The sequence below is a fragment of the Gorilla gorilla genome, chromosome 3 (assembly GCF_029281585.2).
Source record: "Gorilla gorilla gorilla isolate KB3781 chromosome 3, NHGRI_mGorGor1-v2.1_pri, whole genome shotgun sequence".
In the NCBI taxonomy this organism is placed as follows: Eukaryota; Metazoa; Chordata; class Mammalia; order Primates; family Hominidae; genus Gorilla; species Gorilla gorilla.
This window is the reverse complement of record NC_073227.2, coordinates 169,275,023-169,297,486: the sequence shown is the minus strand read 5'-3', so window position 1 is coordinate 169,297,486 and position 22,464 is coordinate 169,275,023. Positions and strand designations below refer to the sequence as shown.

The 22,464-nt window shown below is 37.7% G+C and overlaps 1 protein-coding gene across 5 annotated transcripts in view; it reads left to right on the top strand.

Annotated features, from left to right (window-relative positions):
- Positions 1 to 22,464, top strand: part of NR3C2 (nuclear receptor subfamily 3 group C member 2) — a 358,063-nt gene that overhangs the window by 177,768 nt on the left and 157,831 nt on the right. For 3 of the 5 annotated variants that reach the window (XM_063705598.1, XM_019025951.4, XM_055384930.2), the window contains exon 3: positions 1,642 to 1,781. In XM_063705598.1, coding sequence (XP_063561668.1) covers positions 1,642 to 1,781 — 140 coding nt within the window. Of the gene's footprint in view, positions 1 to 1,641; positions 1,794 to 22,464 lie in introns of all 5 variants that reach the window. The other 2 variants (XM_055384928.2, XM_055384927.2) reach the window with 1 other exon arrangement.

Genomic DNA, 22,464 nt, shown 5'->3' with positions numbered 1-22,464 from the left:
TGTTTTTCATGAGAGTATAGTTCAAAATACTTTAAACAAATATTAACGCATTATTATCACATTTTAACAGACTTGAAAAATAAAGAAATCTTCACTGTAACATAACCATTTTAGCCTTTTCATTGACATTTTTCCATGTTTCTGCTGTTTGGCTTGGAGGCAAAAGATTTGACAGCAAGGTGATAGAAGTGACATACAGCAACTCTATCCAGTTTTCTGAGCCCATCCAGCTCCCATTTCTCTGAGCCCCCTTCTGCACATTCTTCCACCTCTGCCCCCTTTCTTACTCTGGCTCTCACCTAGTCATGCTTCAAAACTCAGGTTAGCTGTCACATTTTGGAAGTGTTTTGTAATTCCTTTATTCATAGTGTGCTGCCCCCGTTACCCTGCACCATAGCACTTACCATAGTGCACCACAGTGCTTACCATAGTGCACCATAGCACTGACCATAGTGCACCACAGCGCTGACCATAGCGCACCATAGCGCTTACCATAGTGCACCATAGCGCTGACCATAGTGCACCATAGCGCTTACCATAGTGCAGCATAGCGCTGACCATAGTGCACCATAGCGCTGACCATAGTGCACCATAGCACTTTCCCCAGTTCTACTTTATGAAGTGTTGCTACTAGATCTTCATAATAGTTTATGCCCCCACCAACTTTGAGGGCAGAGACTGGATTTTTGTATTTTTTCTCTTGGTATCTTGCACAGGACCTGCAGGTAAATATTCAAGAAATGTATGTGAACTGCAAATTGAAAAATCAACTTGTTTGCCTGCTTGGTACATATCTAAACTGTCACTGAACTGTGATTCCTTATCAGAAGTTAAAACATTTTGTTTAGGGAGTGTCATCAACTAACACAGTACTATATAATATATCTTGAGAAGATTCCCCTTAAAAAGTATTCAAACAGATTGTTGCCTAAAGGATTACATTTGTCCCTAAAAACTGTTTCCCAGAGAACCCTTCAGTTTCTTACCATGAAAGATACCTGAGATATCTACCCTGTTTGGCTTTTTGTTTTACTATTGGCTGTGTCCCTTCAAATTAGAAAGCAAAATGAAATAATTAGAACACATCTGTATAAGATAACATGAAAAAATGCGGGAGCTTAGAGGGATAAAATTACTGGCAGTTGAAAAAGATAAAATTTTTTTAAATTAGTGGATTATTTTGGAAAGGGGAGGTTTAAAATTTTTTTGGCATAATTGAGATCTGTGAGTCTGAAGAGTGTTGAGTAATATTATAATAGCTCTTTGATGCAAAAACAAAAGGACAGCAAATACATCCCTGATGACTTGGTTCAAGATTCTTTGCCCTGCCCACTTAAAGTGCAAATAATGTGGTTTTTTGATAAACCTTCTCAAAAAAATAGGAAAAGAAGGAAAGAGATGTACATTTGATTATTTCTTATTTCTCAGTACTGAGAAGAGGCTTTGCTACACAATAACCTTGATAGCATTGCTCCACTCATCGGGTTTTACCTTTATTTTGCTAAGTCACATAGTATGTGGCCATTACACACTGAATTCTTGTATCGAACCATGATTATTGACAAATTTTGAGCTAAGCTGTGCAGCATGTTAAATGTGCCTTTACGGTGTAGTTATTTAAATCTCAATTTCTTTCCCCAGCTCTACTTTACGAAGTGTTTCTACTGGATCTTCAAGACCTTCAAAAATATGTTTGGTGTGTGGGGATGAGGCTTCAGGATGCCATTATGGGGTAGTCACCTGTGGCAGCTGCAAAGTTTTCTTCAAAAGAGCAGTGGAAGGTAAATGTTCATGTGGGTGTTCCTTTTACATATTTTTTCCTAGCATGTAGTTCACTTGTACAGCTAATGCTATAGCATTATTGGGAATTCTTCAAAAAGATTTTTGATTTAATCTGTCAGTGATAAACAGTAATAGTGCCTTGTATAAAAACCACCTGGAGATTTTCCACAGAGCAATATTTAATGAGCAAAATTTGAAATTCTGAGCAAGGATCAACCAAAGAGGTTTTTTTGTTGTTTGTCACAGTTTGTTTTTCAGTAAGACTCAGAAAAATAATTCCTTGTCATCGTGAATTTAATTTATGTGATCTGGAATAGAAGTTTCACTAGGCACACACAGAATACATGATTTCTACCTTTTATGGGTTTCTGTATAAATATGTGTTTGTGGCAAATTAAAACGTTAATATCAGAATCAAGTCTGTGATTTGTGTTTCATACAGAATAATTTCATTTACCAGCTGGTTCAAGCTCCAGGTCCCTGTGTGAGTCTCACTTTTATTCCTCCTGAAAGTTTCCAAATGAGCATATTAAATGAAAAACCTGACTGAGATTCACTATGCACAGTTAGGCTAGCTTTTGCTTCTGCCCCAAAATCGTACTCCTTAAGGAGAAATGGTCTTTAATTTATTTTTACCTTTCCCCATCCTCACTTATAAGCAGTTAGTTACCATCAGACTTAGACCAGATGGTTTTACTGATGTTGAAAACTATGTCTGGTGAAAGTGTAGAATTTTTGCTATTAGTAAAAGATTCATTGTGTAATGGACAATTACATTCACTAAGGGGCTCCACATGAAGACTCCCTAAGGTTTATTTCTCAGGGAAGTTTTCTTAGAGATGACTTGGTGCTTCAGAAGCTTAAACATAAGTGGCTTGAATGTTTTCCCTCTGTTTTGCCAGAGACCACAAGGTCATATCTTTAGTTGTGGAATGAAAAAGTTAACCAAGTAATTATTCTTTCTCTTGAGATTGATTTTGCATTAATTGATATTACATGATTTTTACATTATTTACACTATTAATTATTTGGTAGTCCTCAAACCTAGCATTGAATTGGTAAAAGGAGCTCAGTAATTCTTTCTCAGGATTATGAGCTCTTGGTTACAGGTGATAGAAAATACAGCAAACTGGCTTAAGCACCAATGGAAATTCATTGGCTCACATACTGGAAAGTCCCAGCGTAGGCTTGGCTTCACGCAAGCCATGGTCTTAAGCCAGGTCGTTAGAACTCAATCCCGCTCGCTCAGTCGCTTGGTTTTGTTCTGGCTCTGTTCTCATGCACGTTCTCTCATGGTGCTGAGACAGCTACCAGACCTCCATTAAAAAGAGGTTTTCTGTTCCTAGCAATTCCTATAAAAGCTCCCAGTGGAATCTCCTCAGATTGAACTTGGCTCACGTGCCCACCTCTGCCCCAGTGCCTGTGGCTGGAAAATGTAGTGATCGGATAGGCTGGTTCTGGCTGGAGTCGGACAACCTGAACCATCTAGACCGAGAATGGGGAAGGACGTTTCCCTTAGGAAAATGTGGGTTCTGTTACCAGAAGGCCAATTTTTCAGAAAGTAGGAAAAATAAATTTGCACAATACTGAAGTCAGTTTGCTTTTGTGAGGCTTCCCCTGCCTTCTTCTCTCTTTCCTTAATTAGATGATTGGTTCAGTAAAAGATAAATAGGTGAAATTTACATCTGGCATCTTTCTAAGGCCACTTTGTGCTTTCCAGTGTAAGAATTCCTCTTTCTGGCTCACTTAATTAGTAAACAAAGTAAGTGGTATGTCAAAATAAAGTGATGTGGAGAAGGACATTTTGGAGCAGGCAGTTAGCCAGCTGGCCCTACCTATAGATCCACCTTCATGTCAGAACCCACATTTTGGCTATTTGTAGAATCTGCCCCTTCTCTACTTCTGAAACAAAAGGTTTCTAGAAGTTCTTGCTTAGTTTTTCTTGTTTCAAGTAGTTTCTGTGGAATTACCTAGGGAATTATTTTTATAACTCAGTTATAAACATACAAAAACCTAAATGCAGGTGCAACTTTTTCCTTCATTGGAAAGCTGATCGATCCATGGATAATGAAACTTGGTAAATGCCTTTTAAGACTTGTTTTAATATAGTTTATTTTGTATTGATTTAGGAATTAGACTTTAATCATTCACCTGCTTGAAACAATGCTGTTAATTTAAAATCTAAATTTCATGAGAGTAAAGACCTATTTGTTTTTGTGTTTTTGTATTTTTTGTTAGTTTACTCTTTTATCCCGTGTGTATGAGAGAGATTAAATATGTGAAAAAGATGGCTATCTTTATATAAAATATTTTTTAATTAACGAGATTATTTTTATAAAACTTTATAATATTTGTAAAACTCATTTCACAAAATCATGGTATATAGGTGTCATTTTATTTTCCTTTTCTAGATGAAGACATTTAGGATCAAACTTAGTCCACCCAATCTGTTCCTAATCCTAAGGCCAAAGTTAGACCCTTACTCAAGTCATAGGACTCCAAACCCACACCTAACCTAAAGTCTGGATTCTAAATCTCATAATATAGCCTTGCTATTTTGCCATATCAGTTCTTGAGTTCATAAAAATTATACCCTATACGTTAGTCTATTCATGCCTCCTTGACTCTAATATAAAGGAAGTGATCTAAGCACTAAGAAGGCACAGTTTAGTAGTCTTAGTCTGTGTGTATATATGTGACTTTGTATGTATATACATATATATGTATGGATGTATGTTTGTATATTTAAATATTTACTAAGTTTGTTTTCCAATGTCCCTTGACATCCCTAAGCCCCTCCTTAGATTACAGAAGCAGAGAATTCTGGGCAAAGTGGGTAGAGGGAGCTGATTTGAGGGAAGTCATTTAAAGCTAAAAGGAAATAATGGCACCAGGAACAGAACATGAAGATAATCCCTAGAGAGCAGACAAGAGGAAAAACACACCAGCCTGAGTTTTGAGTTGATGTCCTTAAAGCTTTATGATCTAGAGTGTGTCACCCTAAAGTTTGCTATAATAGCATAGCAGTGACTATGCAGACTGTAAATTATGATTTTAAAGTATAAATTTGTGTGTGTGTGTGCTCTGTTTAATGGGATGTATGTGTGTTCTTATTTTCTTCTTCTTAATTTAATATAAAAACACTTAGAACTCTCTTCCAAAATAACTTATTTGCCAATAATGTCAGTTAATAGCCATATTATTGTACCTTACAAATGATTTATACGTTTATTTTAAATTTGAATCACTTATTTGCCTTGAAGATTTTCAGAACCTTCCTGTCTTAAAGAAATAATAATAACTTAAAAAAAGGGTTCTCCCTTGTGGTGGAAGCTAGACTGGCTTCAAGGGTCAGAAACTTAGTTTTAATTTTTTACGTCATTCACTAGGTGTGAGATTAAGGCAAGTTATTTAAAACTTCTCTGGGCCTCAGTTTCTTTGTCTATAAATGGAGAAGTAGTGTTGCCCTACCCGAACACTGCTGTGAAAAATTACCTGAAAATGTTTGTACAGATTTTATAAATTATAAAGTAGCACCAAAATACTAGATTATTACTATCCTCTATGAACAAATGCCAAAGTTCCTGGTAATGTTCACGTAGAGAGATGATGTAAATGATACAATCACATTGCGTTGTTAGGTCTTCATTTTTCAGTCCTTCATTTTCCTTTGTTAGATCTTCATTATTCCTGTAATGTTATTTTGTCCTGAGAGCTGCCCTTTGAGGTGGCAAGATCCTTCTAAACTAGCAGTTCTCAAAGGCTGTGTGTGGAGAATGGGGATCTGTGGAAATGTCCTAGAGGGGCTTTTCCAGTGCAGACTGAACTGTTGAGATTTACTCCTGTAACAAGCCTCTGTGGCAGTCCCACAGTTGGGAGTCTCACAGTTGAGAAAATACTGAGGGCCATCAACCAGGCTTTACCTCTTCTGTTAGAAGTTTTTAGAGAAAGCAGAGTCTTATCTCAATAATCTAGCAAGGCTGTGGATATTTAGTAGCCACCAAATAAATGTTTGAATGAATTTCCATGTGACATAAGAGCAACCGAGGTTGAATGACTTCCCCCCACCCAGTAAATTGTCAATTGAATTAGCTGAAGAATTTGTGTAGGCCTTTTGACTTCTAATCTGTAATTTCTCATTTTTGTCTGAATTTTGACTTTCTTAGTTTCTTTCCAACTGTAAATTGCCATTAGTTCCATCTCATCTGTGTTTTTTACTTTGTGATTCCTCGGTGAACAGAGTTGACTAGATTCAGCACACGATTTTATAACCTAATTTCCTTTTTGAAGACTCAGTATGTATGCAGTGTCTGGAAGACACAGCTACCACAAATCTTTAAATAGTTATATGGCTGTAAAAGAGAAAGAGAGCTCATTATTATGTAAAGTCAACTGGATTTAAATTGTTTAAGCAGATCTAAGAGTCCATATTTTGGTAAGGTCAGCCAAATTGTATGATGTCAGTTTCCACACTCACACATTTCCCTTGAAGGAAGAGACTTAGGTCTATGTCTTGAAACTAAATGGCTTTAAAAGATACAATTACAAGTTAATCTTGGGGTTTTTCAAATAGGCAATATTTTAAGACAGCCAAGCCTGTGAATGAGTACCTCATTTCTTTTCCATGTAGTTCAGTTCACAGCATACATTTTAAAGATCTTTAAATTTATGATTGTGTATTCTATGGGAGAAAATATTTTTAAGGAAATGTAGTGGTTTATGAATCATTAATTTTCTTTGGTTCTTTAAAATTAATGAGTAAACTGAACAGTTCCAAAGGAAAGTGTGTTTCACTGTGTCATAAACCACATTATCCCTGTCAATGCTGTGTGTGCACACACTCATGAGCAAGAGGGAAGAACAAGTGAGGGTGCCAAGCAGGTGGGAGGTGTATGTTGGTGGGGGCAGTGAGCATTTGTGCCACAAAACAGAGAACTTCACTGTAGTGGACACAAGCTAAATCAGAATGTTATTAATATGAATATTACATAATAATTCAAATATAGCTATCTCCTTATAGCTGGCAATGTACAGTTAACTGATAAAGCAGGGGGAATAATTTAATGTATATTTATTAGATGTTTTTAATTGATGATTTAAGATACACTCCCTGGTGTTTCCATGAATCACGTACAGGAAGCTTATGAGCATCTGAGCCCATTATCACAACCACAATATTTGCTGTGTCAGATATAGGAAACCAAGGACTGTCTGCTTACTGTTTTCTTATGAAACACCTTAAAGATATTTTTTCTTTTCTCCTTTTTCAGAATTTAGGAACCAGGTAGCCTGACTCTTTCTAATTATTTACTGTAAGAGCCTAAATAAATACCTACCCAGTAGGTTATATCTATGATTTTAATGAACACTCCTTTCCTCCTTCCATAAGCATAAGGCTGTCGTGCTAATAGCAAATGTTTGCCCAGATTTGTGATATCCCTTCAGTTGGTTGTTATGGGAACACATACAGCCATGACATTTAGGCCACCCTGAAAGGTCAGGGAAGGTTTCTCCAACAATTGACCCCCATGCTGAATCTTGAGAGATCAGACTTGGCCTTGCTGAGGGACCTTAAGAACAGACTGTTGTTGCACAGGGCACCAGAAGCAATTTTGTGTTACCACTGTATAAACTTTCATATGTGAAGTGATAGGAAGTGAGGTTAAATGAGCAGATTGGGACCAGGTCCTGGACTCCAAGGAAGGTCTGAATTCATCCTTAAGCAAAACAGAACCTCTGAATGTTTTCATGCAGCAGAACGATAAGCTCAGTTTTGCATTTAAGATCTGGCTGTTGTGAGGTATACTTGTTTAAATGGTGGCTGTTTTCATCACTTGAGCTAGAAATGACCTAGGATGGACCTAGACCAGCGCTATCAGGGATTGAGAGGCCGGGCAGGTAATAAGACCATCTGAAAAGTAGCATGGACAGCTCTATATTGGAAGAGAAGACGCAAAGATCTAGGATGACTCCCCAGGCTTGGCTGCTAACGCCGTTCACTGAGATAAGGAATACTGGAGCAGGGGCAGCTTTGAGGGCAAGGGATGAAAGGTTCATTTGCTCAGCAAACATTTACTCAATACCTACTAAATGCCAGGTGCCTTTCTAAGCATAGCTGGAGACATCTTGGACAACAATCCCTGCCTTGGTAGAGCTTACATTCTAGTGAGGGGGTGATGAAAAGATTAAGCATAACAAATGAGTTATTTATGTAACATATGAAAAGGTGATTGGTTATGGGGGGAAAAAAACCATTGCTAGGATAAAAGGGAGTTGGATGAGGTTTGGTTTAGGACAAGTTTGAAGTACCTATGGGACATTCAGGTATATCTAAGAGGTAGTTGGATATTTAATTTTGAAGCTTGGGAAACAAGGCAAGATTAAAAATAAGGATTTCAGAATCATCATCCATGAAAGTGGATGCAAATGGCCAAGAAATCAGTATTCAGAGAGACAGAGTAGGCCAAGGTTAGAACCTTAAAGAACATAAGTCTAGAACATTGAGTGCATGCGTGGCACATGTGTGTGAATAACTAGTCTCTCTCCTTCTATTTCCAGCTTGCACACAGAAAAGTCTTAGTTACTTTGTCTCTGATTATTCACCATTTTTGCTGAACTTCAGACATTATTGAATCTATGCAGTTTTCAATCCTAGGTTTGGTTCATCATTATGCCTTGATTATTATGAATGTTAATCAGCCCAGAGCCCCAAACCAAACATGATATTGAGGGAATCTGGTTTGCAAACCAGTGCAGAGGCAACACCCAGCTTGCATCAGGTGCTCAGAGAACATTGGTTGATGTGTTGTTGGTAACTACTTATGTGAATGGGGTTCGCCCTTGTTTCTGTCACCATGCCACTTGTTTCTCCAAAGTGGAAAATATGTTGAAGTAATTTATTAGAAAATGATTTGAAATAGGGATGTGTGAGCCAAAAGTAAATTAGTATTATCCAAAGACAGCTGCTTGTAGCTTAAATTTTAAATCAAGGTACAACTTCACATGGCAAATTTGAAAACTCTAAGTCAGGAGCACAGTATGTAATTTTGAAAATTATTTCCCAAGTTTATGTGTTTGTTTACAACCCATCTTGTTCCAGAAAATAATCCAAGGTGGCTCACAGATTTCCATGAGTCAAAATGAAATTTAAGTGAAACAAAAAAAACAACAGAAAGGGGAGATTAGAGCGAGAGAGGGAAAAACTGAGCCAAGAATGGAGATGATATAAAGAATATATGTCTCAAGGCCTTTGTCGAGGCTGGCCACTTATTTGGCACTCAGCTTTCTAGCAGTCAACCCAAAGCCGATGAACAGTCACCTGACTCATGGTGTTCTTAAAAACTAGTTTAGGGAATTGCCTGTTTATAAGAAAATTTTCATGAGCCACTTTGGTTTTAATGTGCCTGCTCTTTTCATCTGATTTGTATCCTAAGATTTAAAAAGTAACTCTCCCATTGGTACTAATAGAATAGTTTGGTATAGACTTAAGTAGTAGTTTTGAGAAAATACTTAGTTCTGTCTCCCACCTGGTCCTATAAGAATAGCTACTGAGTACTTACTAGGTACAGGCTCTGTGCCAAGTACTTCATATTTTATCTCATTTATTTCTCATAATAGCCTTCTTAAGCCAAAGTTTCATGAGTTTGGAAAGGTAATATCGTTGAATCTAAACTCTCTCAACAATTGTTGTCACAGGGAAAACATTGACTATTTCTTAACAAGGCTTAAAGGTATGATCCTTTAATTTTTAAAAATAATAAGTATTTATTGAGGACTTTGTGCTCTTTACGCTAGGAACTTGACTGTCTATTCACATTTTAATCCTCTTGATAATTCTATCAAATGTGTGGGGTTATTATCTATCCTCATTTTAGAGATCCATCCACTGAGGCGTGCATGTGGTAAATAACTTGTCCAAGGTCACCCAGTAAGAAGGAAGAGACGCAGTTGGGATTTGAACCCAGGCAGCCCAGGCCTTCTGATTGTATGTACTTAATATGTCAGCTATATTGCCTCTCACAGAGTAATATCAGATACCAACTATTTTTACCCATCAAAAAGTAGGGCAACAGCTCTGACTTTAGAATACTCAGGAAGAGCACATTATAATTTAACAGTTATCTTGCTATACTCTAAATAATTAACTCTTACCCATTCCAAGTTGAAACCTTAATTTGAATTTCTGTTGCCTTAATGGAAAAGAAATTGGGTAATCTCTATTTTTTCTTAAGGAGTGAACTTCATATATTAAAAAAATTACCATTACTATCCTGAAGTACCTCTTTAACATCTTGATATTAATCTAAAGCTTTATTTAAAATTTTTATCTTCCTGTGTTTCATTTCCTGTGTGTGATAAAAATTAGATGTAGCCTATCAGGCTCAGAGAACCATTGGGAGAATGGCCTTCCTCATACAAAGCTGAACGCTACTAGCTCTCCAGCTCTTTGATGTCTGCTCTGTGCCTAGTGGCTCAGAAACCATACCCAAGAGTCCTAGGACATGAAGCTGCTCTCAGAGAACTTGCACTCATGGTGTAGTTATGATCATATAACTTGTGTGATTTGATGTTACTGAGAATGATTTGACACCAGAAATGGAAATTGCTAAATTGACTGTCATCAAATACTAACATTGAGCCTTGGCAGGATGGGAAGGATGGGTGGGCATTTAGGTTGTCATGGAGAGGAGGCAGGTGATGGAAGACTATTAGATGGAGACTGTGTTGGGTGCGGTGGCTCACGCCTGTAATCCCAGAACTTTGGAAGGCTTAGGCGGGTGGATTATTAGAGCTCAGAAGTTCGAGACCAGCCTGGGCAACATGGCAAAACCCCATTTCTACAAAAAGAACACTAACAACAACAAAAAATTAGGCGTGGTGGTGCATGCTTGCAGTCTCAGCTCCTTGGGGGGCTGAGGCAGGAGGATTGCTTGAACCTGGATATTGCGGCTATAGTGAGCTGAGATCACACCACTGCACTTCGGCCTGGGCAACAAAGTAATACCCTGTCCCCCACTCCCCCCAGAAAAAAAGAAAAAGAAAAAGGTGACGGAGACTGGAGGCTGAGGACACCTGCTTGAGCAGACCCAGCTCTGTGAAAAAGGAGGAATTGGCAGCACTGGATGGTGGATCAGTTCTGAGGAAGGATGGCAACCTTTGACAGACTCAGGAAGAAAACACTGAAAACAGTTGAAGAATAGGGCAGATGAGTGAGGTTTAGAACTACTGAGGCTTCAGAGATTAGTTTGCCAAAAGGGATGAAGCAGTCTGGATAAATAGGAATACAAGAGCAGAAAGACAAAACTTTGAAAAAGTTTATCCTCTTCCTGGAGTTGTTTTCTTGCAAGTTTTAAAATAAAGAAACTACATAGTTAGCTACTAGGTAGTTTGGCAGTAGATTGGCTTAGCCAGATGTCCATGGCATTTGGGGTCATTTGGTGCAGTGTATGGGAAGTTACGTAATGAAATTAAAAGCCTAGGGAAGGTGTTGGGCCCTCAGTAGCAATGGAACAGGGCTGCTTGGTGTCGTGATCACTGGAAATTGTGTGCTGTTGTCAGTCCTCGTGTTAGAGCTACTAAATTCTGATTCTAGCAGCTTATGACACCATATAAAGCCACAATATGAAGTTATTAATAATTGAGAAGGCAGAAAATTTCTGTGTAGCAAATAAAAAAAGATGTCAGTCTTTCAAGGCCCCTGGTTTTTTCATGTAATATTTTGCTCTTTAAAGACATACACATGTAGTGTAATAGTCCTTTCCTTTTAACCTTATTCCTCAATATCTATATATACTGCCCTTCTTGACTTGTTAGATAGGAAAAAGAGAAGCTGATAATGAGTTTTCTAGATACAAGTAGTTATATGTAAAATATAAATACATTTTTTCCAGAGTCTGCACCACTTAGACACTCGGCACTGTTCTGAGGCAAAGGAACAGAGGCAAAACCTTGAATGTTAGCCAGAAGACTTCAGAACCACCAGAAATTATCGTAAAATTACCTTTGCACATGCTCACATTGTCTCTCTCCCTCTCGTCTTTCCGATACCATAAACCAAATCCACATCAAGAAAAGAACAGGCTGGCACCAAAGAACGGAGCTCACAACTCTTGCAATGCCATTTTGCCCTCAGGTTGGCCCTATTTGAAGCTCTTTAATAAATGCTGGCTCTTAGAATTTGTTGACTCTAACATTACATTTACAAAAGCGTCACCTTCCTGTGTGTGCTGTGTTGCTAATTACAGTGAATTCTTATACCTCACCTAGCAAAGAACAATCCCAAGGAAGAGAGAGAAATGTATTTTCTCCTTACAGGTATAAGACATTTAAACTCACACCTCTATGGAGTCTTTAATGTCTTTACTAGAGCCTTTAGCTTCATTAAATCACCGACATTCGACAACAGAATGCATCTTTATAAAAATGTTTACTTTTCTAACAGCGAAAACATGAAATAAAGCAAAAGATGAAAGAATACAAATCTAGGAGGGCATCATAACCATCAACAAGATTGAAAAGTCACTTATAGCAAATCAGCTGAGAAGTAGATGGTATGAGATTTTTGATAAGTCTGATATAAATTCATACTTATGTACAGTACTCTAGATCTAGTACAGGCTCATTAAGTTCTTTTTACTTGTTTCAGTGGAATCAAAACTATAGAATTTTTTTTTTTGGTCGGGGGAAGCAAATACCTCCTCCTTCCTCTCAATCCCTTTTTATATTTTATTTTCTTCTTCAATTTGAAATGAAGACCTAGGGCTTTAGTTTGGAGATTCATACCACCCTCTTAGAAGCCGTACTGACCATTTACTAGTATTTAGTGAAAGGCTGCCTAACATTTTGAACCCTTGCTTTGAGAGTTTTCCAGTAAGTGTTATCACTGGTGTATAATAAAGGCGGCACCATTGTAGGTTCCAATATCATTTTTATATAGTGTTATACAGAATGATACTGCCCACTCAGAGACTCAGCAAATAAGTCTGTTTCCTTGTCTGTAAACAATGAAAATCTTCAAAGTATCTGCCCTGCCCATCTCTGAGTTAGAAAGATAAAAATTAACACACATACGTTTAAACTGCTTTAGAAACAGCAAGGGAGTGCTTTATAAACGTTATATTTTAAAGAGTTTTTCTTTGTTAAGTAATATTACACCTTGGTTCTCAATAAAATTTGGAATATTTAAACTGTGGCTACTTTATGTACATGTTAAATATTTGATTTGAAGGGGAAAAAGTAAAAATTGCAGAAAAACATATGTTACTTTAGGGAAGACCTGGAGTGTTTACTTCCTTGTCACTGGTTTAGGTAGATCTCTATTGTTTATGAATATTGTGCTAAAGGGCCAACTGAGAAAGCCGTTGCATTTAAGACCAGGATTTAAATTTAGTTTGCCCCAATACAGAACCAGACAAAGAACAAAGATAGTTTTCACGCTCTTTCTGCATCTTAAACAATTTAAAAGATCACAACTACTTTTTACTTCCTTTTTTCCCTTTAATTAACTGTACCAAGATCTCTAAAACATATTGCATTCTCTTACCCTCCCACAGCTTAATTGGAAAACCAGTGCAGGATTAGTCTAGGTTGGTCATTTTTCATCTGGCCTGCACCATCACATTTTCCCAGCTGAACCAGGCTCAGCAATTTGATATTGCTAAGATTACATAAGTTTTAATTGTTTTGTTTTTTAGAATACAATATAAACCAAAAGCACATTTGAAAAAGAATTGGAATGATAAGAGTATTAGCCATGAATTAGAAATCTTAAATAAAAATCACTGTTTCCAAGGAGAATGGTTGATGAAATTGTTATAGTCATGCCATTTCTAAATATTAGATCAAAAATCCCTTCAAACAACCTCCCTTTCAGTTTTTTAAATTAAATATCACATCATTTAAATTTTTTAAATTACACATCAGATTAGGATTTATTTGAAAATCATAAGTTTTTATCACTAGTGATACTTAAAATTCAAAATTACTTATGTTGCATCTCTAAAATATTGAAATAGCTGACCTTTGCCTAATGCAACCGGCATCTGACAGACCAGAGCTGTAGCAGTGACTGAGGTCAGATCACACTGAATCATGAAAAACCAGGTTCAGAACTTAGAACATCAACCCATGAGCAAGTGCTGAGAAGACACATGATGGGGTAAGGGACCAAAAGGGCTAGAGCCAATTTGGGATAAAACAGTAACCGGAAATGGAAAGGGCAACACTTCAAGTCCAGAGCCAGCAGAAACCAGGCACATTCATTCAATTCAGCAACAGCTGTGGAGTGCTTACTATGGACTAGGCACCAGGAATGTGCTGTGGTCCATTCCCACTAATAAAAAGGCCCAGGGATACTAGATTCCACAGTTGACTTTATTCTCAGCAGTGTGCTTCTATTTTTTAAATCATCTACTGTGTCTTGAAAATTACCTGTAGAGCAGACTCATCATATTGGGCCTTAGGAATTAACTTTGTCTTTTTCAGTAAAGCAGTACAAATTGCACAAAAGTCAAATAGAAGTAGGAAAGATTTCCCATTTTACAAAGTTGCCCACTACTGAACTCAGTTCACTAGGCAGAAAATTGGAGTTTTCAGATACGGGTAGCTAGTTTCTTTATCAGACTAAGTTGTAATTTATAGTAGTGACCCATTGGGATGAGATGTGAACAAAAAAGAAATGATTTTAGTAGGAAAAATTAACCTCTATTGAGCCGTTAACACATTCTCTGTAAAACCAGAAAATTATTGCATTTTTAAAGTTACTTGAAAATTTGAGCAAATTACATTTCCCATCGTGAGGAGGCACATCGAAAAGTGACATGAAAGTATGTTTCTCCATTTATGCAGGAAACCAGAGTAGGCTTTCTGTTCTGTCTTTATCATAACTTACCATTACATAAGTACTAATTGTGCTTTTCTCTTTATCCTTTTTTTTAACTATCAAAGATGACCTGACATTACATTTTAAAAAGGAATAGTAGTAAAAGTAATGCTAATAGGCATTAATAAAAATCACTGTTTTTATAGGAGACTGGATTAAGAAATACTTATAAAATATCGTTACTAAATGGTTTTAGATATAAAGTTCCTTTAAGCAACTTCCCTTTTAAAATTATAAAATTAGGCCAGGCACGGTGGCTCATGCCTATAATCCCAGCACTTTGGGAGGCCAAGGTGGGGCGGATCACTTGAGGCCAGGAGTTTGAGACCAGCCTGGCCAACATGGTGAAACCCTGTCTCTACTAAAAATAGAAAAAATTAGCCAGGCGTCGTGGTGAGCACCTGTAATCCCAGCTACTCTGGAGGCTGAGAAATGAGAATTGCTTGAACCCGGGAGACAGAGGTTGCAGTGAGCCGAGATCATGCCATTGCACTCCAGCCTGGGCAACAAGAGCGACGCTCCATTTCAAAAAAATAAAATAAAATAATAAAATTAAACATACTCCTAACATTTGTGATTAGGATTTATTTGAAGATCCTCAGTTGCTAACTGGACTACAAGAAGAATGTGATTTCAGATACTTGTGGATATGATACCTTCAGTAGTGAATTTTTTTAAAATCCTCAACTCTGTATTAAATATTTTTTACAGTTACTGAAATTTAAGTTGAAAAATTAGCAAACATTTTCATCTTGTAAATAATTTTTTCTTTAGTAATTGTATTATGATATTCTACTATGCATTATATAGGTGATTTGGACTTTTTGTTGCTTGAGGAAAAGCAATTACTGAAGAAAATATTATTATGCAGAAAGGTGTGTACCTGAAATGCAGTCATTCTACCTGTTGTAGACCAGTCTTTTTAAAAATGGAAATGGCCTCATATAGTCTCATGGAGAGAGCCCTCTGTTTTGTTGTTGTTGTTGTTGTTATAGCATCTGACCAGGGAACACCATTCGTTTCTTACACTTAGGCTTCTAGAACATATTGTGTGTACCCACTCATTCTTATTGGATGGCTAATTAAGAAATCAGTGGGAAATTAATCCCAGGCACTGATTTATTTTATTTTACACAAGTAAATCATAAGATAAGTATTCTTCCCACTACTTAAGATTTGATTAAAATCTTATAGTAAAATAGTTCTGTCATATGTAATGTAGATCATACAAAATTTTCTTCATACAAAATTTCCATCGAAAATGAAATTCTTTCAACATACAAAATTTTCATCGAAGACAGTATTTCCAGGTTCAGTCTAATAAAGCTTAATGTTTAAATGTTTTGCTTGACACCTGCTTTTTTTCGTTTTAATAGTAATTGAGACTACAGGATAGTGTCTCATTTCCTAGGTTCAGTTTAGATGTACTGGGTTGTCATCAGAATCATAGCTTTAGGAGGCTATGTTCAAATTCTAGTGTCACCATTTACAGTAGTCATCAGTTAGCATTTATTAAATGCTACTGTAAGTCTCGCACCAAAATGGACATTCTGTGGTTTTATTTTTTGTATAATTTCTGTAGAAGTTAAGCAATATTCTAATTTTTGATGAGGAAATTAGAGAAATTAAGCAGTTTGTCCATAGTTACACAGTGAAGGACAGAGCTAGGAATTGCACGCAGGTTTTTCTGACTTCAAAGTGTTTCTTATTTTATTTCACCATGTGACACTCCTGGCCCTAGGACTTTGGGCAAGATACCCAGCCTCTCCCTGATTCTTAACTATAAAATTAAGATCTGGTAATACTTAGCTTATCAAGATGCTTCAGTGATTGGAGATGATGTGTGCCAAGTACCTGGCACATTGTAGACATTAAATAAATGATCGCTGTTCACAATGCTCTTATTACTTGTCAGACTGGACATGTACCACATAATATGCAAAGCTGTTATTTGATGAAATAGTATATAAAATGTCAGGGGAATAATAATTTTTACGTCAGATTCCAACACTACCCGGCTCCTCCAAGCACTAAACATAAAATGTGTATTTGAAATCAGTAAGGGGCTGCTTCGAATCCTGGTGAGAAAAAAAATTCATTGAAATTGGATGCAGACGTCCACAGGCAGCTTTTCCAGTTTCTCAGATTGCTCTGTTGTATTATCAAATAGGGTGATGGATGACATTAAAAGCTATAACACTATTTTGTAGAAGAGATTCACTGCATGATATTAGGTATGGGCAGAGATCAAAAGTCCTAAATGTAATTTTTCTAAAAGGAGTAATTTAAATTCTAACTTGCAACAATTTTACCAAAATTCTGACCATGGATACTTAAAAACTTTTAAAAGAAAGAGAAGATAATGCAATAATTGATTTAAAAAAAATACTAGGCTCTTCCTCTCCCTTCAAGGCCAGGTCTTTAGTAACCAGTTTTGTTGACAGCCTGTAGTAGCCTAAGTTAAGACCCTGCATGCATGTTCGTGGGATGAAATTGCATAGTGAAACTCATCTCCCTTTCCTTATGCACAGTCATATTTGTGCATGTGATCATAGTAGTAAACACTTGCAGGTAAGTAATTTAGGAAAGATCTCACAGCTATAAATGATAAGACTTACACTCAAGCCTGAATCTGACTTCGGAGCCATTGCTGGTATCCTGACAAAGTAGCTACAATTTCAAGTGTAGCATATTGGAGAAAAGTGGAGGGGAGGGAGTGCCTTCGGTTAACAATTTTAAATTGAAGTTTATTTACATTGTCTAAAAACATATTTTTAAACTTTCAGCAATTTTTCCTAGAAATGCCTGGGATGGACACCCTTCTCACCCCAAAACCTATGTAGCTATCTGGCCCTCAAGAAGCCAATAGGTACACTAAGATAAAGAGCGCACTGTTTCCTGAGGATAGCTTTCGTGTTACTGGCGTTTTAAACAAAAGAAGTCAATAAATGTCTCAGGATAGGATCATAGGCACCATCTGTTGAAGTGGTAGTTTTGTCAGGAGTTAACTGCCAGCTCCACCTGTACGTGGACGTCACTGCTGGTACATATTAGCCAGAATTTACTGTGATATAAACTCATTCTCTTACTTAAGCCATTGTCTGCCTCTCAAGCCAACCTGTCTTGGTAACTTTGTACATAGTACCACTTGCAAATGACCTAACCACAGGAAGCTTTTCAGATGAAGAAATTATGGCAGCAATCATACAGCAGTTTTCTTAATGAAATGGTACCAAAGCCATACTTGGCATGATGTTGAAATCCACAGCTGATTTGCTTTTCATGGGTGCCAAATGCTCTATACTGTGGTAAGAAATCAGAGCGGCTGCACATTTTTAATCTATGAATGTGTCATTGTATATTTTCTTTGACAGCAGGGTAGCAGGGAACAACTCATGAGCTCTGTTCTGAGCTGTTAAGTGTACCCCATTTAAAGAAAACCCACTATGTGGAAATTGTATTTGTTAAAATGAAAATTAACTAAATGAGCCTCCAAGTGGCATATAATATTCCTTAGTATATAAGGAAGTGTCGTGGAGCCCTTTGAAATCCAGTGAAGCAAGTCTGGTCTCAAATGGATCTCGAAAGCATATTAGGTGGATATTGGAAAGCCTTTTAAAAAGTAATCATTGAGGCAGTCAAATAAAGTAAAATTAACCAGTCTGAGTTGTATTAAAGAGCATATTAGTGGTCTTTGTGGAGATCCTGTTTATCATGTGACCGTCTTTCCCAAAGTTAAAGAAATGTCTTTAGGGCTGAGCACAGTGGTTCATACCTGTAATCCCCGTGCTTTGGGAGGCCAACATGAGATGATTGCCTGAGGCCAGGAATTCAAGACTAGCTTAGGTAACATAGCAAGACTCCATCTCTATAAAAAACAAAAATTAGCCAGGCATGGTAGCACACACCCGTAATCCTAGCTACTCAGGAAGCTGAGGCAGGAGGATTTCTTGAGCCAAGAGGTTCAAGGCTGCAGTGACCTATGATCATACCACTGTACTCCAGCCTGGGTGACAGAGTGAGACTTTGTCTCTAAAAATTAAAAAAAAAAAAAAAAAACCTGAAAAGTATGAAGAAATCCTGCCACCTAAAATAGTAACCATCCTGTAACCAATTAACGTTCCTACCTTTATTAGAATCATTTTAATAGTATTTTTGTGTGTTAAGTTAGTCTCATTGAGTACACATAAAACTTTTGATTTGACAAAATGTCTTGGAAAATCAAATGTTTGAAGCTTAATGTGATAGCAGTTCACTCACTGATATACCTCAGCTTCTTATATATGCAAACTGTTTCTCTTTGTAATAGATTTTAAATTTCTTATCCTAAAGAGAAGTTGATTTGATGATACATTTGCATTGGTTAACCAGTTTTTTAGTAAGTAGTCTTTCCCCTGCTTCTGTGAGAAAATATTTTCTGTAAAATTTTAGAGAAAAAGAATGAGGAAGAAAGAGAAAATGTCTATCCTTTAAGCATAGCAGGGGATTATATGACAGCTAATTATGCTGTGATGTTGCTTTACTTGTCCAGTAAATTCGGGGCCCACAGGAATCAAGAAATCTCTGTGCTGTGGACCCCTCTCACATGTGGCTCACAGTTTAGTGGAAAGAGAGTGCTGCTCAGAAGATGCTTTATATGTATGCATATTCCTACATTTATTGCATTTAATAGGATTCTAGATTAAGATTCTGAGTCAAATTATTTTAAGAAATGTTGCCAGATTGCTTTCCAAAGATGGAAATAATTCACATTTCTTCCAGTAGTTTGAGGACCCTTCCTCCATCCCCACCAGCAACAGATGCCGCCATCTCCTTACTTTGTGCCCGTTTGATAAGTGTATATCATTGTAGCAGTTTTCAATGGTGATAAAATACACATTAGATTTATCATCTTAATTATTTTCAAGTGTACAGTTCAGCAGCATTAAGACATTCACATTGTTATGCAACCATATCACCACCATCCATCTCCAGAACTTTTTTCATCTTGCAAAAACTGAAAATCTGTACCTATTAAACACTTAAATCCTAATTCCTCTTCCCCCCAGTCCCTGTCATGCACCATTCTACTTTCTGTCTCTGTGAATTTGACTTCTCTAGGTACCTAATGTAAGTGAAATTATACAACATTTGTCCTTTTTTGACTGGCTTATTTAGCTTAGCATAATGTTCTTAATAAAATATTTTTATGATGAAAAATAACTCCCTGCAATATGATTTGCTGTAGTAGTTAATGATGAAACTCTGTATTTTCATAGCATCCATTTATTCACATAATCACGAAATATTTGTTGAATATCTCCTGGGTGTCAGATGCTGTCATTGGCACTGGGGGCAGAGGCTACCACTGCCCTCACAGAGAAAAGTTCTAGTGAGGAAGACAGACAATTTACAAATAAGCAAACAGGTAAAATAGAATGGGTGGGGGAAGGAAAAGATGATCCGATGGCGCAGGTAAAGTGCAGGGGAATGGTTATGTTAGTCAGTGTGGTCTGGAGAGGCCCAGTTGGAAAAGAAGCTTGAGACTTGGAATATGAGACACAAGAGAGCTTAAAGTGTGCCCTGGCATGGTGCAAAGGCCCTGGGGCAGGAAGGAGACTAGAATGACAGAGGAAAAGGCAATGGCTAATGTGGTATGGGAGGGAGATGAAATGAGTGTGACATTAGAGTTGGGGCAGAGACCTTAGTTCTACTAGATCATGTAGGGCCTCAAAGACCTTTATAGGGAGATTAGATTTTATTTTTTCCTTTTTCTTTTCTTTTTTTTTTTTTTTTTTGAGACAGAGTTTTGCTCTGTCTTCCAGGCTGGAGTGCAATGGCATAATCTTTGCTCACTGCAACCTCTGCCTCCTGGGTTCCAGTGATTCTCCTGCCTCAGCCTCCCAAGTTGCTGGGACTACAGTCATGCGCCACCGTGCCCAGCTAATTTTTGTATTTTTAGTAGAGACGGGGTTTCACCATGTTGGCCAGGCTGGTCTCGAACTCCTGACCTCAGGTGATCCTCCCACGTCTGCCTCCCAAAGTGTTGGGATTACAGGCGTGAGCCACCGCGCCCAGCTGGATTTTATTTTTTTCTAAAGGCGTTGGGAAGCAAGCCATGGAATGATTTTCGTCCTTTATAGTTCCAGAGAAGTGTGGCACCTCATCCTAACAGTAAATCCAGGAGGCAGTGAGAAAGATTACAAAGGCCCAAGGCCAGGCACAGCACTTAGCAGCTCTGCATTTTCCACCATTTCCCAGGTGAGGTAACTAAGGCTGAAGACTTGCTTCCTGCAGTCTCACAGCAGCAAGGACGGGCAGATGTGTTCCTTTGTTCCCAGACCTTTAGTCTGAAATAATAGGAGTGGATGGGAAAAGTGTTTTTGGAAAGCAGACCTCAACAGATTTTACATCAGGAATAGTTCTGTTCCTCTAATGGGGAGCTATAGGTTTAAGATACAAGTCCATTACTTCTGCCACTTGACCTCACCCTTGACCCCGCCCCTGTCACTGTATATTTCATACTCTGCCCCTGGGCATTCTGGCATGAGCCTGTTGAAACTAGCATCTCCTAGCAGTGAGAGCCTCCCCTTAATCTAGGCTGGCTGCTTTTGCTACAAGAAAAATGTCTATGTATTCTGATGGCCTTATGATATAAGGCGGGTGGAATGTCTGGTTAAAATACTTGAAACCTGCACTGTCCAATGTGGTAGACACTGGCCACATGTGACTTTTGAACACCTGAAATATGGCTAATTTACATTGAGATGTTCTATAAGTGAAAAACACACATTGGGGTTTGAAGACTTGTGTGAAAAATAAATATATACAAAATATATATATTTATATATAAATATATATATAATTTATAAATATATAAAATATCTGATAATCTGATAATTTTTATACTGATTACATTTTTAATAACATTAAATTTAATTACAGATTAAATTGCTAATATTTTGGCTAGGTTGGGTTAAATAAAATATACTACTAAAGTTAATTTCACCTACTTATTTTTACTTTTTAATGTGGCCGTGCCGGGAAATTTATAAGATTTGCTTCTGTGCTCTTCTGTTATTTGCCCCTCTGGCCCCCCACACACGCACACACATGACCTCTTGCTATGCTTTCTCACCACACAGCCCTGTGTGCACTAACTAAACCCCATCATCGTGAAAGAGGAGGGAAGAAAACCAGACCCCATTATGATGTGTTCTCTGAAGCTTCCAAAGTTTGACCACCAAGGAAAACCACTTGAAAATTTGTCCACAAAAACTTCGAAAAGGTTCCATTCTCCCAAACAGCAGGGAGACTTTCCTCTCACACCTCATTTTTCACATGGTGTTTTCTTCATCTTCCCATATACCAAAAAACTGACAAAATGTTTTCATAAACTGTGGACCTCATACCGCTTCTTACAGCCAGATATAATGAGCTTATTAGCAAGTTTTAAGAACTGTGCCTTCTGGTGGCCTGGTGGCTTCCAGGCACTTCCTGGCAACTCGCCAGTTGCCTGTCCTCTGCATCTTTGTAGTTGTGGTTCTCTTCACATTTTAGAAACTTGGAGTATGCAGAAGCCTCCAATGGTCCCTATTTAATTCTGGCATTACTGTCAGATAGCCTTCAACCAGAGGCAGAGGGGCAGATACTTTTCGAGAGTGTGGGTAGGTGAGAGAGCCAGAAGCAGCAGGCAAAGGAAAGGTAGCCCCAGTGCTGAACTGAAGACTCCATGCCTTGCATAGGCCTGCAGAAACCCAGGGTTACCAACTGTGCTGAGCAAACTCATTTTACAGACTGGGACCCCGGCCTTAAGAGAAAGG